We start from the raw sequence: 22171 nt of genomic DNA, 5'->3' as shown, positions 1-22171 counted from the left end.
CTCCATACTGTTCTCCATAGTGGCTGTATCAATTTACATTATTCCCACCAGCAGTGCAAGAGGGTTCCCTTTTCTCCACACCCTCTCCAGCATTTATTGTTTCTAGAGTTTTTGATGATGGCCAATCTGACCGGTGTGAGATGATATCTCATTGTCGTTTTGATTTGCATTTCTCTAATGATTAATGATGTTGAGCATTCTTTCATGTGTTTGTTGGCGATCTGTATATCTTCTTTGGAGAAATGTCTATTTAGTTCTTCTGCCCATTTTTGGATTGGGTTGTTTGTTTTTTTGTTATTGAGCTGCAAGAGTTGCTTATAAATTTTGGATATTAGTCCTTTGTCAGTTGCTTCGTTTGCAAATATTTTCTCCCATTCTGAGGGTTGTCTTTTGGTCTTGTTTATGGTATCCTTTGCTGTGCAAAAGCTTTTAAGTTTCATTAGGTCCCATTTGTTTTTTTTTGTTTTTATTTGCATTTCTCTAGGAGATGGGTCCAACAGGATCCTGCTGTGATTTATGCCATAGAGTGTTCTGCCTATGTTTTCCTCTAAGAGTTTGATAGTGTCTGGCCTTACATTTAGGTCTTTAACCCATTTTGAGTTTATTCTTGTGTGTGGTGTTAGGGATTGTTCTAATTTCATACTTTTACATGTAGCTGTCCAGTTTTCCCAGCACCACTTATTGAAGAGGCTGTCTTTTCTCCACTGTATATCCTTCCCTCCTTTATCAAAGATAAGGTGACCATATGTGTGTGGGTTTATCTCTGGGCTTTCTATCCTGTTCCATTGATCTATATTTCTGTTTTTGTGCCAGTACCATACTGTCTTGATTATATTTTATTTTATTTTTATTTTATAGTTTTATGGGTAGGGCATCTCATTGTTTTTTTAAAAATAGATCTTTATTGGAATATAATTGCTTCACAACACTGTGTTTCTGTTGCACACCAAAGTGAATCAGCCATATGTATACATATGTCCCTATATTTCATTGTTATTTTAATTTGCTTTTCCCCAATGCACAATGCTTATCGTTTTCCAATGATTTACCAATGTTGATCAACTTATACATGCTTATTTCCCATCTGTATATATTATTCTGTAAGGTGTCTACTCATATTGCCATATTTGTTTTAATTTGGTATGTTTTTCTTATGGTGGATTTTTTCTAGTTCTTTGAGTATTTTGCATGCAAATCTTTCTTCAGTTATGTGTTTTGAAAATATATTCTCGTAGTCAGGGGCTTGTCTTTCCATTCTTTGAACATTGTCCTTCATAGAGTACATAGTTTAAATTTAATAAAGTCCACATTATCAATATTTTTTTCTTTCACAGATTGTGCTTTTTGTGTTGGATATGAAAACTAATTGTCAAAACTAGAACTCATGTGGATTTTCTCCCAAGTTTTCCACTATAATTTTTATAGTTCTGTACTCTGTATTTAAGACAATGAATGATTTTGAATGAATTTATGTCTAAGGTGCGAAGTTTGTGTCTTTATTTTCTTATGGTCATCGATTTGTACCCTCATCATTTGTTGATGATGACTAAAGACTAAAAGTCTGTACTTTCTGTATTATTGTGCCTTTATTCCTTTGACCAAGGTCAAGTTGTCTGAATTTGCATAGGTGTACTAGTGGACTCTGTCTGTTCTGTTTATCTTTGTGTCTGTTTCAAATACCGTGCTCTCTTGATTATTTTAGCTTTCTAGTAAATCTTGAAATTGGCAGGTGTGAGTTCATCAACTTCTTCTTCATCAGTGTTGTCTAGACTACTCAATGCAATGTTTAAAACAAGTTTGTCCATATCTACAAAATGGCTTTTATTGGAATTGTACTGGATCTTTAAATCAATTTAAGAAGAATTGACATCTTAATCATATTGTGGCTTTTGATGATGAACAAGGAATATATCTCAATTGATTTATTTTTCTTTCATTGCTTTCAAGAATGTTTCATATCCTTTTTCTTTTTAAAAGATTTATTAAAAAAAAAAAAAAGAACCAGTTCATCCATTTTTCCCTGCCTCTCCCTGTCCCCATCCTCCACTTCTTGAAACCACCAATCTGTTCCCTGTATCAGTGACCTTGCTTTCTCTCTTTTCATATGATATTTGTCTTTCTTTGTTACTTATTTCACTTAGCATCATGCTCTCGAGGTCCACCCATATTGTCACAAATGGCAAGATTTCATTCTTTTTTTATGGCTGAGTAATATTCCATTGTATATATACCACAATTTCTTTATCTACTCATCCAACAATGGATGTTTAGGTTGTTCCCATATCTTGGCCATTATAAATAATGCTGCAATGAACATGGGGGTGCATACCTTTTCAAATTAGTGTTTTAATTTTCTTTAGATAAATACTCAGAAGTGGAATTGGTGGGTCATGTGAATTATGTTTTTAGTTTTTTGAGGAACCAAAACCTACATGCTGTTTTTCATAGTAGTTGCACCAGTTTATATTTCTACAAACAGTACCCATCTCCACATCCTCACCAACACTTGTTATTTCTTGTCTTTTTGATAATAGGCATTCTAACGGGAATGAGGTGATATCTTGTTGTGGTTTTGACTTGCGTTTTCCTGATGATTAATGATGTTGAGTATCTTTTCATGTGTCTATTGGCCATCTGTATGTCTTCTCTGGAAAAATGTCTATTCAGGTCTTCTGCCCATTTTTTAATCAAGTTGTTCATTTTTTCGCTATTGAGTTGTATGAGTTCTTTGTTTATTTTAGATCTGTTCCCCTTTTCAGATATATGATTTGCAATTATTTTCTCCCATTTAGTAGGTTGCCTTTTCATTTTATTGATAGTTTTCTTTGCTGTGCAGAGGCTTTTTCCTCTTTAAGAAGTTTAGAGGTATAGCATTTTCACTATCATCGAGTTCAAATACTTTTAAGTTTGTTTTGTAATTCATCCTGAGACCAATAGGTTATTGAAAAGTAATTTCTTACATTATGGAGATTTTTCCTGTAGTTTTTGGTTCTTCATTCTAGCCTAACTGTGCTATTATCAGGTAATAGGCCCTCTTTGGCTTTGCAGGGGAGCAAAAATAATTTTCCTCTATCCTTTTAGGTTGTTGCCTGTGACCTCCTGTAGTAAAAGACAGACTAATAGGAGAAAAACAAACAAGTTTATGAAAAGTGCCATTGGTATTTTGTTTATTGAAGTATAGTTGCTGTGCAGTGTTATATAAGTCTTTGCAGGGGAGCAAAAATAATTTTCCTCTATCCTTTTAGGTTGTTGCCTGTGACCTCCTATAGTAAAAGACAGACTAATAGGAGAAAAACAAACAAGTTTAATAACATATTTACCTTCTGTATACATTAGAGACCCAGGAAAACTGAGGAAAACTCCTTCAAATGGCCCAAGCTACAATCTTAAATAATATCTTCAGATAAAGACAAAAGAAGAGATGAAAAATTATCAGGAAAAGCACAGTAAACAGGAGAAAAGTTATTAAGCAGATTTAAGTCATTACCTTCTCTATTCATAAAGAGTTTCTAGAGTGTTAGAGTCATCTTTCTCTTTCTGGTATGGAGAGGGAGACATGCTTACAAATGGAGTTTTCCCTTATAAATGTAAATGTCTTTTACAAAATGGTAACTTCTACTCCAGTTTTCAGAGCTTTTTCTATTCTGCTATTTCTTAAAAATTACCAGCCTAAAATAATCCTTATGACAAAGAGGCATATTTTAGAGTGGTATATTCTCCTCTTCAGCTTCAGTCTTTTGAAAGTTGTTGAGACTTACTCTTATTTATTTATTTTAATTTTTAGTTTTTCTTCTTTTTTTATTGAAGTATAGTTGCTGTGCAGTGTTATATAAGTTACAGGTTTACAATTTTTAGTGCTTCACAATTTTAAAGGTTATACTCTATTTATAGTTATTATAAAGTATTGGCTGTATTTCCCATGTTGTACAATATACCCCTGTAGCTTATACCTAATAATTGTACCTCTTACTCCCCTACCCCAATATCGCGCTCCCCTCTTCACTCTCCCCACTGGTAACCACTAGTTTGTTCTCTATATCTGTGAGTATGCTTCTTTTAGGTTATATCCACTAGTTTGTTGTAATATTTTAGATTCTGCATATAAATGATATCATGCAGTATTTGTCTTTTGGTGTCTGACTTATTTCACTTAGCATAATTCTCTCCAAGTCCATCCATGTTGCTGCAAATGGCGAAATTTCCTTCTTTTTATGGCTGAGTTGTATTCTATCTTCTTTATCCATTCATCTGTTGATGGACACTTAGGTTGCTTCCATATTTTGGCAATTGTTAATAATGCATGCTATATGTACACTTGAAGCTAACACAACATTGTAAATCAATTATACCCCAATAAAATTTTTTTTAAAATAATGAATGCTATGAACATTGGAGTGCATGTATCTTTTTGAATTAGTGTTTTTGTTTTTATAGGATATATACCCAGGAGTGGAATTGCTGGGTCATATAGTAGTTCAATTTTTAGTTTTTTGTGAAACGTTCATACTGTTTTTAACAGTGACTGCACCAATTTACATTCCCACCAACAGTGTACAAGTGTTCCTTTTTCTCCACATCCCGGCCAACATTTGTTATTTGTGTTCTTTTTGATGATAACCATTCTGACAGGTGTAAGGTGATATCTCAATGTGGTTTTGATTTGCATTTTCCTGATAATTAGTGATGTTGAGCATCTTTTCATGTGCCTATTGGCCATCTACCTTTCCTCTTTGGAAAAATGTCTATTCACTACTTATGCCCACTTTTTAATCAGGTTATTTGTATTTTTGATGTTGAGTTGTATGAGCTGTTTATATATGTTGGATATTATTCCCTTATCAGGCATATCATTTGCAAATATTTCATTAAATAGGTTGTCTTTTCATTTTGTTGATGGTTTCCTTTGCTGTGCAAAGCTTTTAAGTTTGGTTAGGTCCTATTTGTTTATTTTTGGTTTTATTTCCTTTGCCTGAGGAGAAGGATCCAAAAAAATATTGCTGCAATTTATGTCAAAGAATGTTCTGCCTTTGTTTTCCTCTAGGAGTTGTACGGCTTTCACTCTTACATTTAGGTCTTTAAACCATTTTGAGTTTATTTTTGTATATGGTGTTAGAGATGTTCTAATTTCCTTCTTTTACATGTAGCTGTCCAGTTTTCCCAGCACCACTTATTGAAGAAACTGTCTTTTATCCATTGCATAGTCTTGCCTCCTTTGTCATAGATTAATTGACCATAAGTGTATGAGTTTATTACTGGGCTCTCTATCCTGTTCCATTGATCTATGGTTTTGTGCCAGTACAATACTGTTTTGGTTACTGTAACTTTGTAATATAGTCTGAAGTCAGGGAGTGTGATCCCTCCACCTGTGTTCTTCTTTCTCAAGATTGTTTTGGCTATTTGTGTTTCCATACAAATTTTAAATTATTTGTTCTAGGTCTATGAAAAGTGCCATTGGTATTTTGATAGGGATTGCATTGGATCTATAGATTCCTTGAGTAGTATGGACATTTTAACAATATTGAATATTCCAATCCAAGAACACAGTATATCTTTCCATATATTTGTGTCTTCAATTTCTTTCGTCAGTGTCTTATAGTTTTTAGAATACAGGTTTTTTGCCCCCTTAGGTAGGTTTATTCCTGGGTATTTTATTCTTTTTGATACAGTGGTAAATGGGATTGTTTGCTTAATTTCTTTTTCTGATACTTTGTTTTTAATGTATAGAAATGCAACAGACTTCTGTATATTTTGTATCCTGCAACTTTACCAAATTCATTGATTAGCTCTAGTAGTTTTCTGGTGGCATCTTTAGGATTCTCTGTGTATAGTATCATGTCATCTGCAGAGAGTGACAGTTTTACTTCTTCTTTTCCAATTTGTATTCCTTTTATTTCTTTTTCTTCTCTGATTGCCATGGCTAGGACTTCCAAAACTATGTTGAATAAAAGTGGTGAAAGTGGGCATCCTTGTCTTGTTCCTGATCTTAGAGGAAATACTTTCAGGATGAAGTTAGCTGTGGGTTTGTCATATATGACCTTTATTGTGTTGAGGTATGTTCCCTCTGTGGCTGGTTTCTGGAGAGTTTTTATCATAAATCGTTGTTGAATTTTGTCGAAAGATTTTTCTGCATCTATTGAGATGAACATATGGCTTTTATTCTTCAGTTTGTTAATGTGGTGTATCACATTGATTGATTGTGAATGTTGAAAAAAATCCTTGCATCCCTGAGATAAATCCCACTAGAATATTCAAAAACTTAAAAGAGACTTACCCTTTTGTCAGCAAATTATCAGTTTTAAATGTTCTATGTGATCTTGAAAAATGAGTTTTGTATATTTGTTGGGTGCTATGTTCTATTGTATGTAGCTTTTCTTGCTTCAAATAAAAATATTACCTTGTACTTGCTGAGTTCTGAGCTTTTCTGGATCTTCTTTTCCATTGTCTCTTGCCCATTCCTGCTTAATTTGGATACTTTGTCCTGCAGTTTCTCCTCTGTGTGGAGGTTTGTCCTGGAAGAGAATTCCAGCAGATTTTAACTTCTAAACAGGAATGGTTTAACCTTATCTTTCCAACTCTTTTCACTTCTAGTAGCAGGAATAAAAAAATAAACGTGGAGAATATTTTTTTGACTTTAGTAACCAGAAGAGCAAACCAGGAGAGACTGAGAATTAAAATTTATAGGATCAGAAAAATTAGTTCTTTGTAGCTGTTCTTTTTCCCATTGGTATTTGGCTTAAGTGTATAGAATGGCCTAGTTTTAAATTCTAAAATGGTGTGTTGAGGTTGATGATTCATTTTATTTTGAACAACAGTGGCGACTAGCAGTTTTGCATTAGATGTATCAAATAATATCTACTTTATTTCTACTTTTTAAAAGTTGAACATTACCCAATTAACTACAAATTGGTTCTTCTCTTTGTTTCAGATCAAAGGCTAAATGAAGTTCTTAGACGGTATCAAATGGAAAATTTTTTCAAATATTCATCGGTACAGGTATGTAAATTAAATTGAGGCCTAACAAATTAAGTACAAATTTGGTTGTAAACATCTCAACATGAATACAAATGTAGAATAAATGCTACGTAGGATTATTCCATGTGAAGTGGCCCATAGCACTTTAAAAGTTTGCTTACAACTTTGATTCTTGTAAGGAGGAAAACTTGTCTTTATTTAATGACTGTAAATTCTTCGACCACAGAAATTGTGTTTTTCACCCCAGAGTTGGAGATTACGTATTATGTATAGTGTTTAAATGTCCGAGTTCTAAAATGAGAATTCATTAGACTTTTGAAACATCCTAAATAGGTTTCTCAAGATACATCCAATTGTAAACTTTAACTCTGAATTCTTGTAAATTATGACAAAGCATAAACTAACTCAAAACGGTAAATAATATATGGTATTGTTTTAATATTTTTTTCTTAGTGTAGTTTTTTATTTAAATATTGTGTTTAAAAAAATTTTTTTTTGACCAATAAGGTATACTTACTGGTAGACTCTGAGTTATAGGATATTAAAAGAAAAATATCTCCTAGATTAGTGGTAGTTCTCGACTGAATCAATAAAGAAGTGGTTTGCTTTGACATAAATAAATCTTGTAATTAAAACTGAAATTGCTTTTAATAAATTAAAAGGAAGTTGTTTTTAAGATACTAGGTAATAGAAAATCTTTCATAATCCAATAGCCTCTAAATTTTGCTTAGATTCTTAGGTTCTTTTGCTTCTGCTTAATGTCATATAGAATATGCCTGAAGAGGGAGGATTCAAACAAAAGATTGATTTTAAAGCCTGAGAAGACCTCTGGGCATGGAATTGCATCATATCTCCTGGAATCTGTGGCTTACTTGATTATGAAAGATGGTTTTACCAGATAAAATAATGACTCTCGATAGCCCTTTAAGTGACCCTGCATTGTGTACTGTGATTATAATTAATTAAAGCCTGGTGGTAACATACCAAGTAAGGAAAAGTTTTCCCTTATTTAGTAGTGTACTCTTCAGTGAAATTATATAGCTCCTTTAATTATTTGAAGGTACACATTCTTCTCTTACTTGTACTATTGTTGTAGTCATAAGTCAAATCTAGATTTCTATTTCTTATTTTTCGTGTTAGTATATTGTTACTGCCTGATTCCTTTGCAGTCTGCCATCTCTTCAGAACATGTTGCTGTCTCAAGACTCTAGTCCTCATGGGTTTTGCCTTTCACTGGGTAGTTTGCACTAGTGAGTGGGAGGTGATATGAGAGCATGAAAGCGAGTTTAATCTGCTTTCTAGCAGAAACGTCCATATCCTTGGTCATATGTAGTGCATCCTTGGGGATTTTTCACCCCAGAAGCATTATTCTGGTTTCTGATAAAATGCTCAGGAGGAATTTCTTTCTTTGCTGTTGTTTTTGTTTTGTTTTTGTTTTCTGTTTATTTTGTAGCAAAGGAAGACATAGAAGTAGGAGTTAAACTGTTCATTATCAGAGAGTAAATGGGACCCAGGAGCACTGGCTCAGATCTCTTGTCACTGTAACTTTAGTCGTTGCTACTAGCAACAGAAATTCTTCATAAATTTGTTTGCCCTTTTTGTTCAGCTGCATTTCCCAAGTTCCTAGAACAATTCTTGTTAGATACTCAATAAATATTTGTAGGATTAATTAAACAGCTATATCTTTCCCCTTCTTCCCTCCTTCTTCCCTACGTATCTTCCAACATTATTTGAGCTCTGTGTGCTAAATACAGTGAAAGTGGAGATGTAAAAAGTCATGATCAGCTTGGGAAATACAAATAGTTCATGTCTTTTAGTTCTGTTTTTCAAAATAAAGTCCTAATGAACTGTCCCTTCTTTCTCACACGAGGTACCATAAAATTGCCAGCTCTTGTGTTAAATGGACATGTCTTATGAAACCTTTTTCCAGTATCAAAAAAACAAACCTGCAAGAGTTTGATATTTATTTCTTACATTTTAAGTTGGTACTTCAAACATAATTTTCTGTAGAAACTGTATTATAAATGATAGTTTAAATTCTTTAGTACTATTACTACGTAATGATCATTTAGACTTCTTTTGGATCAAAGTAAGTTCTGTGGATTGCCTTAAGATATTTTGTATAGCATTATTTCTTAGGAAAATACAGGATACCTTTATAATAGCTAATGACACATAAATTCTGTGGATTTAAACAGAAAGTTGGAGTCTTCCAACGTGTTGACTAGCTCATATATTTAATATATTTGGTTCATAATTCATTCATCTTTAAAAAAAAACCTTTTCCCTTATAATTGTATGTAACTTTTTAAAGATACTTCATTTAATTTATTTTAATTTTATTTTATATTGGAGTATAGTCAATTTACAACATTGTTAGTTTCAGATGTACAGCAAAGTGGTTCCTATATATACATATATATATATACACACATATATCCATTCTTTTGTGTATATATAAATACACACACACACACACACACACACACACACACACACACACACACACACACACACACATCCATTCTTTTTCAGATTCTCTTCCCATATAGGTCATTACAGAATATTGAGTAGAGTTCCCTGTGCTATACAGTAGGTCCTTGTTGATTATCTATTTTATATATAGTAGTGTGTATCTGTTAATCCCAACCTCCTAATTTATCTTCCCCCACCCCAGCCTTTCCCCTTTTGTAACCATAAGTTTGTTTCGAAGTCTGAGTCTGTTTTGTAAGTAAGTTCATTTGTATCATCTTTTTAGGTTCCACATATAAGTGACATCATATGGTATTTGTTTTTCTCTGTCTGACTTACTTCATTTAGTATGATAATCTCTAGGTCCATTTATGTTGCTGCAAATGGCATTATTTCATTCTTTTTTATTTTTTGAAGAACTAATGACTTTATTCAAAAATTTAAGAATCAGCAGCACTAGGAGGGGTTGTACAAAATGGAGGGTTTTTATAGGTAGAAGGAAGGGAGGGAGCGAGAAGGTATTAGTAAATGAAAAGAAAGGATTGTTTCAGGCCAGGTCTTCTACCAGGACCGGAACTGCAGGGGTCTTTCTCAGGAAATTTCAGCTGGACTGTTTTAAAGGTCACATCTCTGGGAGGGGTTGAAACTGGCTTGGTTTGCTGTGATGGGGGGTGAGTGACCCCATTTGGGGCTTGTTATTTCTTTTTTAACACTTGGTATAATGGCATTATTTTGCATTTTCCTGATGAACAGTGATGTTGAGAATATTTTCATATGCTTATTGGCCATTTGGATGTTCTCTTTTCTGATGTTCCTGTTTAAATATTTTGCCCATTTAAAAAAATTGGGTTGTTTGCCTTTTTTAAAAATATTTTTATTGGAGTATAGATGATTTACAATGTTGTGTTAGTTTCAGGTGTACAGCAAAGTGAATCAGTTATACATATACATATATCCACTCTTTTTTAGATTGTATTCCCATGTAGGTCATTACAGAGTATTGAGTAGACTTCCCTGTGCTATACACTAGGTCCTTATTAGTTATCTATTTTATATGTAATAGTGTGTATATGTCAATCCCAATCTTCCAATTTATCCCTGCCTCCCTTTTCTCCCCTGGTAACCATAAATTTGTTTTCTACATCTGTGACTCTATTTCTGTTTTGTAAATAAGTTCATTTGTGCCATATTTTAGATTCCACATATAAGCGATATCATATGATATTTGTCTTTCTCTATCTGACTTACATCACCCAGTATGAGAATTAGCAAAGTGAATCAGTTATACATATACATATATCCACTCTTTTTTAGATTGTATTCCCATGTAGGTCATTACAGAGTATTGAGTAGACTTCCCTGTGCTATACACTAGGTCCTTATTAGTTATCTATTTTATATGTAATAGTGTGTATATGTCAATCCCAATCTTCCAATTTATCCCTGCCTCCCTTTTCTCATATTTAGATTGGTTCCACGTCCTGGCTATTGTAAACAGTGCTTCAGTGAACATTGGGGTACATGCATCTTTTCAAATTATGGTTTTCTCCAGATATATGCCAGGAGTGGGACTGCTGGATCATGTGGTAGCTCTATTTTTAGTTTTCTAAGGAACCTCCATACTGTTCTCCATAGTGCTGTACCAATTTACATTCCCACCAACAGTGTAAGAGGGTTCCCTTTTCTTCACACCCTCTCCCGCATTTATTGTTTGTAGATTTTATGATGATGGCCATTCTGACTGGTGTGAGGTGATGCCTCAGTGTAGTTTTAATTTGCATTTGTCTAATAATTAGTGATGTTGAGCATCTTTTCATGTGCTTTTTGGCCACCTGTATGTCTTCTTCGGAGAAATGTCTATTTAGATCATCCGCCCATTTTTTTATTGGGTTTATTTCATTCTTTTTTATGGCTAAGTAATATTCCATTGTATATATGTACTAAAGATACTTTAAATAACTAGTTTCTTGAATGATCCCTTCAGGTTGTTATGAAATTTAGTTGTCTTTCTTTGATTATGTTGTGTTTTCTATATAAATAAAAAGTATTTCAAGTCACATTGCTTTCTAGGAGTGTAATAGTAGGCACTGGATGACAAATATTCAAAGATAAGAAAAATATTTTATTCAAGAAGGTGAGTGGGAAATATCCCTTTTTTTCCCCATTTCTTTCCTCCTACTTTTTTTCCCCCCTTAAATCCCTGCCTTTTCTCACATGCAAGCTAATTAAATCCTCTTTGTAACCTATGCCACACTAGTATGTGTGTAATGAAGGGTAGGATTAGTGTTTTTGTTCTCTTTGTACTTGTTGGAGGAACAGGGTGGAATATTAAAAATAAGTTTATTTTCTCTGAAAGCTTTCCTAAAAGTGTCTTGGGACTTCTTTTTCTACTTGTTACCCCTTGAACTCAAAATTAAAGTTAAAAAAAAAATTGAGAGAGTCTGCTGGGAAAGAAAGGAAATAACATAAACTAGAAAGAAGAGGAAGGAGGAAATAAATATAGAAGCTTGGTGCTGGAGGTATGAGTTGGTTGTGGAGGGGAAACACAGTCATTGTGCACATTTATTCACTGATTCAGCAAACATTAAGTGTTAATTCAATAAATTTTGAGTGCATGACTGTGCTAGGTAAGCTCTGGGGACAGAGCTATGAATAAGATAGACAAAGGATCCTCTTTCTTTTTTTTTTTTTTTTTTTGTGGTATGCGGGCCTTCCTCTGTTGTGGCCTCTCCCGTTGTGGAGCACAGGCTCCGGACGCGCAGGCCCAGCGGCCATGGCTCACGGGCCCAGCCACTCCGCGGCATGTGGGATCCTCCCAGACCAGGGCGCGAGCCCGGTTCCCCTGCATCGGCAGGCGGACGCGCAACCACTGCGCCACCAGGGAAGCCCCAGGATCCTCTTTCAATGGAAGAATACAAATGAATGAATGAATGAATGAATGAAAACTGTGATAACCTATGAACAAAATAAACAGGGTGCTGAGATAGAGATTAAAGTGCATGTTGTGTGGTGGTGGCTGAGACATGTTTTTGGTAGAAAGGTCAGAGAAGGCTTCTCTAAGGCAGTTAACATTCAAGTTGGCACTGAAAGTGAAGAACAAGTCAAAGAATGGACCAAAAAGAGGCTCTGAGGCAGGAAGAAATTTGACATGTCTTGTATAGTATATAAGAGCTGGTCCAATTGTAATCAAATAATAGTTATTGGAAATTTGCATTGAAGGAATAGTAGGACTACTCCTGTTGATCATGAGTTTAAAAATATAACACTTGATAGATAAAATATAACAAACCACTTTTACTATTTAAGTCAAATTATTAGCTTTCTAGACCAGTGCTGTTCAGTAGAACTTCCTGTGATGATGGAAATATATAATTCTGTACTGTTGAATACAGTAGCCAGTATCACATGGGGCTTTTACGCACTTGAAATTAGGCTAGCACAACTGACAGGTCTTTAATCTAATTTTCACTTGAAAAATGAAATTTAAATTTGAATAGACTAATGTGGCTTATGGCTATTGTGCTGGACAGTGCAGTTCTAAACTCTCCATGTGATGAATTACTCAGGTAAAACCTTGAAGAGTTGATTTTGCATCATCCCATGATGAAGATAGAAAAATCAATAATTCAGTACTTTAAGGAGTCTGAGTGTAAGTCTATCAATTTCTTAGGTTGTACATCAACCTTTATTGATAAATGATGAAAATAAGTCTCATGATATGAATGAAAGGTGTAGGGGTTTGCTGCCACCCTCTAAAATGTATAACACCTTTACAAAATGCTAATCGACCTATACTTTATTTACTTCCAAAGGATAGAGGAAAGGATGCCATTTACTTATTTGATAGCCAGTGATAATGATTAAAGTCAGGGGCACAAAATTAAACATTTGGAACTGTAATTACAGTACTTAGAGAGTATGTAGTTTTGTTAATTAGAGGAAGAAAAGTGTCCATAAAATTTGTTTACCTGACTACAATCAAATATTATTGACATTCTTTCTGTGATGTATCATCACTGTCATCTCAGGAAGTCATCTTGAGATCAAAATAGATAGAAATTAATTCTACAGTATCCATTTTTCAAGATTCATAAAATTCTATAAATGTTTCCTTTCTTTATATAGTTTGTTTAAATTTTGTTTTAGAGAATATAAAAAGTCTTTTAAATGCTTTATAGTCAATTTCAATCTTTTTTTTCCACTAGGTCTCTAGTTACTAAGTAATGCAGTCTCTTATTCCAGAAGTTTTGCTAGCAAGTGGGAAGGGATTGCTGAATCTGTATTTTTATTTTCAAATATTTTTCCTATGTTTTGATTTATTACATTTATTTTCAGAATCTTATAGCTTTTATAATTACTTTAGATTATTGGGTCATCTATTCTTACATTTGTATTTCCTTAGCAACTATCATTAGAAAATAGTTATGGAGCAGTGTCTTCACAGAATTCACTTTAACCAATATATATTGAGCACCGTCTTTATGTAAGCCACTGTGCCAGGGGCTTTAGCGATATAAAGGTATGTAAAATAAAATAACGATTTCAAAGGAACTTAGAAACTAATGAAAATATGGGATGAGAAATATTAAATAGGGGCTTCCCTGGTGGTGCAGTGGTTGAGAATCCACCTGCCAATGCAGGGGACACAGGTTCGTGCCCCGGTCTGGGAAGATCCCACATGCTGCGGAGTGGCTGGGCCCGTGAGCCATGGCTGCTGAGCCTGTGCGTCCGGAGCCTGTGCTCCGCAACGGGAGAGGCCACGACAGTGAGAGGCCCGCGTACCACAAAAAAAAAAAAAAAAAAAAAAAAAGAAATACTAAATAATTAGGTAAAAGGCATCTTATTTGAATCTTAAGAACTTCAAAACCAAATATGGGTATTAAGAGAAAAAAGGAGATCAGATATAGTTGGAGAAATCTGGGAAAGTTTCCTGAAGGATGTGAGGCATTATTTGCTGGGCACTGATAAATAGGTAGGATTTCGAAAGAACTTCGATGGGGGCCAAAAGAGGGGGTGGTGAAGAGCATTGCAGATGGACCCATTGGCATGATGAGAAGCCAAAGGAGGTGAGAAAATGAGAGTTGTATTTAGCGACTAAAACATACTTCAGTTTGTGTAATTCTTTCACATATGTGAAGAAGTAATTGAAAATAGCATTAGGAAGGGTAGGTTGTTTCCACATTGTAGAGGACATTGAATGGTTAAGTTTAATAGTTTGGATTTAATTTATTAAGCACTAGAAGTTTACTAAATAGTTTTTAGAAGAATGGTTTTCTGAATAATCTGGAAGAAATTCATTTATTTGTTTATCACTAATTTATTGTACATCTATTGTAAATAAGTCATTGTGTTAGACTTGATAAAATTATAGTACAGGCATGGTGCTATCTATAAGGTAGATTAAAGTGGAGAGAAACATGTGATAAGAATAACAACTAGGAAACATAATTGATGGGTGGGAGGATAATAAGGGCTTGAATTATTATTTTGCAAAATGTCAGCCATCTTCAACTATCAGTCATAACACTGGTAGTTGATTTTGATTTTATAAAAATTTCTAAGAAATTTGAGAAATAATATTTTTAAAATTTAAACTACAGTTGACCTCTGAACTGTGAGGGTCCTCTTAGCTGCAGACTTTTTCCAAAAAATATAGTACCTGTATTTTCATTTTGCACATCTTTAAATTTAGGTAAGTTTGGGCAAAGGTTTGTGTTAGATTGGATATTACAATATGTAGAATCAAAAGAACTAAGGTTTGAGTCCTGACTCTATCCAGATTGTTTCAGCTTCCTACCCTTGAGTGAGTCATTTATCAGTTCCTTTGTTTTTGAGGCAGAGATAGCAGTTATGTGGATTTTTGGCTGCTGATCAGCACCTCTACCCGCCAAGTTGTTCAAGGGCTGACTGTATTTAGTTATCCCCAAAGGTTTTAAACTATTGAACAATTGAAAGTTAAAATATCACTTGTCTCTCAATTAATTCTTTTAAAATTACAATAAATTTTTCAGTGGTCTTGGATTGAATAAATCACTCCTTGAAGTTACATAGACTGTTGGATGCATTTATTCCTTAACTCACCAAGTTCTCTTTGGAAGGCTACCTTTCTTTTAGTATAATCCATTTCATAGTTCTTCTGGATCCATGTGAACAGAAGTGTTTTCAGTACTATACATGCACTAATAATTTTACTAAATATGCTCATATATGAAATCATTTTGTTGTATCATTTAGCAGGTTTTAAAATTAAATATAAGTGATACACTATATGTATGTATCCTTCGGCAAAACTTGCTTTTTTTGTTCAACATTATTTTAAAATATTTGATGCACATATCACCAGTTCATGCACTGTAACTGCTGTCTACTGCATTCCATCGTATAACTGTACCACAATTTATTTATCCATTCCCCTGTTGAAGGACATTTAAGTTTTGTACAATTTTTTCATCTTGCTGTAATGCTTAAACACATTCTTGAATATGTCTCCGTATACACGTGTGAGAGTTTTTTTAGGTTGAATACTTAAAATTGGAGTTTTCTCATCTTCAGGTTTACTAGACATTGCAAGAGGGCTCTTCAAGGTGATTGTACTAGTTTTCATTCCATTTCATGGTGTATGAGAGTGCTCATTTTGAAACATCCAACAGGTGGCATTGTCACTCATTGTGTTTTTGTTAATGTGTTTGGTGTGAAGTGATAGTCTAATCATTACAGCTGGAAATGTAATCTAAGTTGATCAGTTTGGATTTATTTAATAAGTGACAGTATAATCACTACAACTGCAAAACAAATTGTCATATAATTGTTAGTTTTAAGGTTAGAATTCACACTTGGTATACTTTGGTATCCTGTGAATCTAAACTCCATAGTCTCTGCAAGATATTGATGGTTTGAAGCCTTTTTTTTTTTTTTTTTTTTTCCTCTTAAGAGACCCTCTCAAGCCATCTTCTAATTCAGGGCTTAGCAAACTATATCCCACTGACTAAATCTCACCTGCCATCTGTTTTAGTAAACAGAAATTTATTGGAACACAGCCACACTCATTTGTTTACGTATTGTCTGCGGCCTCTTTTGTGCTACAAGGGCAGGGTTGAATAGCTGTGACAAACACCTTGTTATTCACAAAACCTAATAAGCTTACTGTCTGGCCCTTTACAGAAAACTTTGCTAACTCTTATTCTAATTCAAGTATATTATAAAAAGTAATTATATTAAATGTGAATGAACTAAATACTCCAACTATGTAAAACATAAGCACACACACAAATCCAACTATGTCAACAACAGAAAGATTTAAATGAAAAGGATAGAAAAAGTTATACCATGAAAATATTAACTAATAGAAAGCAGACATAGCTCTAATAACATCAGACAGAGTAGGCATTAGGCAAGAAATGTTGCTTGAGATAAAGAGGAGGGACATCTGCTGAAGGAGTTAAATCACCAATAAGTTATAACAATTCTAAATCCATATATACTGGGACTTCCCTGGTGGTCCAATGGGTAAGACTCCACGCTCCCAATGCAGGGGGCCCGGGTTCAATACCTGATTGGGGAACTAGATCCCCCATGCATGCCATAACTAAAGAGTTCACATGCCGCAACTAAGCATCCGCGTGCCGCAACTAAGCATCTGCATGCCGCAACTAAGACATCTGCATGCCGCAACTAAGAGTCAGCATACCACAACGAGGATCCCATGTGCTGCAACTAAGACCTGGTGCAGCCTAAATAAATACATACATACGTACATATTAAAAAAAATAAATCCATATATACCCAATTGCATAGCTTCAAAATATATAAAAGTAAAAATTTTTTTTAATTTAAAGAAGCAAATATAGAGTTTCAAGGGAGAATTTAACACACCTCTCTCAATAGAGAGAATAAACAAACAAAAAATTGGTAACAATATAAGAAATACAAACAACATACTTGACAAACTGGATCCAAATGACATATAAAGAACATTGGACTCAACAAAAATAGAATACATACTCTTTTCCAGTGCACATGGAACAGTTACCAAAATTGACAGTAAGCTGACTCATAAATAGCCTCAACAAATTTCAGAGGATTTATATCATTCATATTTTGTTTTCTGACCACAGTGGAATTAAGGTATAAAGCAACAACAAAAAGATAAACTAGAAAATCCTCTATTCCTTTGAAATTAAACAATATACTTCTAATGACTTCTTGATCAAAAGGAAAATTATAATTGAAACTTGAAAATATTTGAGCTTAATCAAAATTTGACATAGCAAAACTTGTAGGATGAACTTTCATTTCCAGGAAGATGGAGTAGACCTTCTTATTCCTATACCTTCTACTAAGTACAGTTAAAAGCTGTGGACACTATATATAAAACAAAGATAAGGCTCAGATTCTTGCCTGTTTGCCTTTTTAAATTTACTTTTCAATCAAAACTTCACACTTTATACAAAAATTAACTCAAAATAGCTCATAGACTTAAACTTAAGATGTTAAACTGAAAAATTTGGGGGGAAAACAGTTGGAGATATTTTTTGGAATCTAGAGCTAGTCAAACAGTTTTTGATACCACAAACATGGTCCATAAAAGGAAAAATGGAAAAATTCGACTTTGTCAATATTAAGAACTTTTGCTGTGCCCAAGAGGATGAAAGACATATTACAGACTGGGTGAAAACAATTGTAAACCATATATCCAACAAATTACTACTCTGTAGAAATTATATAGAACTGTCAAAGCTCAAAAGTTAAGAAAAAAAAGGAAAAAAGAAAAGAAAAGAAAACAACTATACAGTTAGAAATTGGGCAAAAGATATAAACAGTCCTTTTGTTTATGACACAATACAGATGTCAAATAGGCACATGAAAAGATATTTATCATTATTAAAGTTTTACTTTCCTATTGCTGTTCTAACAAGTTGCCACAAACTCAGTGACTTAAAACAACACAAAGTGTGATCTTATACTTCTGGAAGTCAGAAGTTTGAAATGGGTCTCACCGGGCCCAAAAAGTGTCAGCAGCACTCCCCACTTTTTGCAGGGTATAGGGGAGAATGGGTCCTTCACTCTCTCCTCCTCCCCATTCTAGAGCTGCATTCCTTGCATTCCTTGGCTTGTGGCCCTTTCCTTCATCTCAAAACCAGCAGCATAGGCATTTTGGCTTCAGTCTTCACCTTTATTCTGATTCTAATTCTTCCTTGTTCATAAGGACCCCTGTAATTATATGGTGTTCAGTTGTATAATCTCCTCCTCCTGTGATTCTTAATCACTTCCGCAAAGTTACTTTTGCCATATGTCATTAGGATTTACAGCTTCAGAGAATGCGACATAAATATTTTTAGGTGTCCATTATTCAGCCTACTACAGTTAATTACTGGGTTAATTTAAAAAATTAAAACCATAATGAGATTTCACAACATACCTTCCAGAATGGTTAAAATCAAACATAGCCATAGTGAAAAGTCAAATACTGGAAAGTATGCAGAAAAATTGGATCAATCAGACATTGCTGGTGAAATGTAAAATGATGCTCTGAAAAAAATTTGGCAGTTTCTTTTAAAAAAGTAAACATACAGCCCAGCATTTGTACTCCTGTGCATTCATCATAGAGAAACCTAAATGAACCATGACAACCTAAATAAACTTATGTTTACACAAAAACCTATACACAAATATTTGTAGCAGCTTTGTTCATAATAGCCCAAAATGGGAAACAACCCAGATGTCCTTCATTGGGTGAATGGTTAAACAACTGTGGTACATACTTACCATGTAATATAACTCAGCACTAAAAAGAAATTAATTATTAATACACATAAAAAATGTCCAGGAAATTATGCTGAGTGGGAAAAAAAGACCAATTATAGAAGGTTACATACTTTATTGGTTCCATTTATATAACATTTTTTCTTTTTTTTTTCATTTTTGGCTGCTTTGGGTCTCCATTGCTGCGCACGGGCTTTCTCCAGTTGCAGCGAGCAGGGGCCACTCCTTGTTGCAGTGCGCAGGCCTCTCATTGTGGTGGCCTCGCTTATTGCGGAGCACAGGCTCTAGATGCACGGGCCTCAGCAGTTGCGGCACACAGCCTCAGCAGCTGTGGCTCGTGGGCTCCAGAGCGCAGGCTCAGCAGTTGTGGCACATGAGCCCAGTTGCTCCGTGGCATGTGGGATCTTCTTGGACCAGGGCTCGAACCCATGTCCCCTGCATTGGCAGGCGGACTCCTAACCACTGCGCCACCAGGGAAGTCCCTATGTAACATTCTTGAAATGACAAAGTTATATAGATGGAAAACAGATTAGTGGTTGTCAGAGTTCAGGGATGGGGAGGGGTGGGAGGTGGATGAGTGTTGCCATAAAAGTGCAACATTAAGGATCTTTGGGTTACAGAACTATTCTGTGTTTTAACTTAATCTCATTATTATGGAAGTGATATTGTACCGTATTGTCTAGAGTTTTGCAAGATGTTACCATTGGGGGGAAACTGGATAAAGCTATATGACATTTCTCTATTATTTTTTTAAAAATTGAAGTATAATTGATATACAAGTTATAGGTGTACAATTCTTAGTGATTCACAATTTTTAAAGGTTGATTCCATTTATAGTTATTATAAATATTGGCTATATTCTCAGTGTTGTACAGTATACCCCTGTTGCTTATTTTATACCTAATAATTTGTACCTCTTACTCTCCTACCCCTATATTACCTCTTCCCCATCCTCTCTCCCCACTGGTAACCACTAGTTTGTTCTTTATATTTGTGAGTCTGCTTTTTTTAGGTTATATTCACTAGCTTGTTGTATATCTGATTCCAAGTAAAAGTGAGATCATGCAGTATTTGTCTTTCTCTGTCTGACTTACTTCACTTAGCATAATGCCTCCAAGTCCATTCATATTGCTGCAAATGGCAAAAATTTCCTTCTTTTCATGGAAATACAATGGAATACTACTCATGGCTGAGTAGTATTCCATTGTATAAATATATATGTGTGTATATATATACACACATATTATTTTATGCCACATCTTCTTTAGCAATTCATCTATTGATGGTCATTTAGGTTGCTTCCATATCTTGGCAGTTGTAAATAATGCATGATATGAACATTGGGGTGCATGTGTGTTTTCAAATTAGTGTTTTTGTTTTTTATAGATATGTACCCAGGAATGGAATTGCTGGGTCATATGGTAGTTGTGTTTTTAGTTTTTGAGAAGCCTTCATGCTGTTTTCCATAGTGGGTGCAACAATTTACATTCCCACCAACAGTGTACTGGGTTCCCCTTTTTTCCACGTCTTGCTAACATTTGTTGTGTCCTTTTTGATGATAACCATTCTGACAGGTGTGAGGTGATATTTCAGTGTGGTTTTGATTTGCATTTCCCTGATGATTAGTGATGTTTAGCATCTTTTCATGGGCTTGTCAGCCATCTGCCTTTCCTCTTTGTAAAAATGTCTGTTCACTACTTCTACCCACTTTTTAATCAGGTTATTTGTTTTTTCGATGTTGAGTTGTATGAACTGTTTATATGTTGGATATTAATCCCTTATCAGTCATATCATTTGGAAATATTTTCTCCCATTAAGTAGGTTGTTTCTTCATTTTGTCAATGGTTTCCTTTGCTGTGCAAAAGCTTTTAAGTTTAGTTAGGTCCTATTTGTTTATTTGGGGTTTTATTTCCTTTGCCTGAGGAGAAGGATCCAAAAAATATTGCTGGAATTTATGTCAAACAGCGTTCTGCCTATATTTTCCACTAGGAGTTTTAGGCTTCCAGTGTTATATTTAGGTCTTTAATCAATTTTGCGTTTATTTTTGTATATGGTGTTGGAGAATGTTCTAATTTCATTCTTTCATATGTAACTGTCCAGTTTTCCCAGCACCACTTATTGACAACACTCTCTTTTCTGCATTGTATAGTCTTGCTGCCTCTGCTGTAAGTGTATGGGTTTATTTCTGGGCTTTCTATCCTGTTCCATTGATTTATGTGTTTGCTTTTTTGCCAGTACCATACTGCTTTCATTACTGTAACTTTGTAGTATAGTCTGAAGTCAGGAAGCATAATTCCTCCACCTTCCGTCTCAAGATTGTTTTGGCTATTTGGAGTCTTTTGTGTTTCCTTTCATATTTTAAAATTTAGATCTATGAAAAATGCCATTGGTATTTTGATAAGGATTGCATTGAATCTGTAGATTGCCTTGAGTAGTATGGTCATTTAAAAAATATTGATTCTTCTAGTCCAAGAACACAGTATATTTATCCATCTCTTTGTGTCATCTTCAGTTTCTTTCATCAGTGTCTTACACTTTATGGAATACAAGTCTTTTGCCTCCTTAGGTGGGTTTATTCCTAGGTGTTTTATACTTTTTGATACGATGGTAAATAGGATTGTTTCCTTAATTTCTCAGTCCAATATTTCATTGTTAGTGTATAGAAATGCAACAGATTTCTGTATATTAATCTTGTATCCTGCAACTTTACTGAATTCGTTGATGAGCTCTAGTAGTTTTCTGGTGGTGTCCTTAGGATTTTCTATGTATAGTAGGCAGTTTTACCTCTTGCCTTCCAATTTAGATACTTTTTCTTCTCTGATTGCTGTGGCTAGGACTTCCAAAACTGTTGAATAAATTTTGTGAGAGTGGGCATCCTTGTCTTGTTGCTGATCTTAGAGGAAATGCTTTTAGCTTTTCACTCTTGAGTATGATGTTAGCTGTGGGTTTGTCATATATGGCTTTT

General features: G+C 34.4%; 1 protein-coding gene across 3 annotated transcripts in view; it reads left to right on the top strand.

Annotated features, from left to right (window-relative positions):
* SCLT1 (sodium channel and clathrin linker 1) overlaps positions 1-22171 on the top strand; it is a 286704-nt gene that overhangs the window by 12280 nt on the left and 252253 nt on the right. For all 3 annotated transcript variants that reach the window (XM_055086225.1, XM_007112647.4, XM_055086226.1), the window contains exon 2: positions 6926-6993. In XM_055086225.1, coding sequence (XP_054942200.1) covers positions 6926-6993 — 68 coding nt within the window. The remainder of the gene's footprint in view (positions 1-6925; positions 6994-22171) is intronic.

Source organism: Physeter macrocephalus, chromosome 7 (assembly GCF_002837175.3).
Source record: "Physeter macrocephalus isolate SW-GA chromosome 7, ASM283717v5, whole genome shotgun sequence".
NCBI lineage: Eukaryota > Metazoa > Chordata > Mammalia > Artiodactyla > Physeteridae > Physeter > Physeter macrocephalus.
This window is presented reverse-complemented; position numbering and strand designations above follow the sequence as displayed.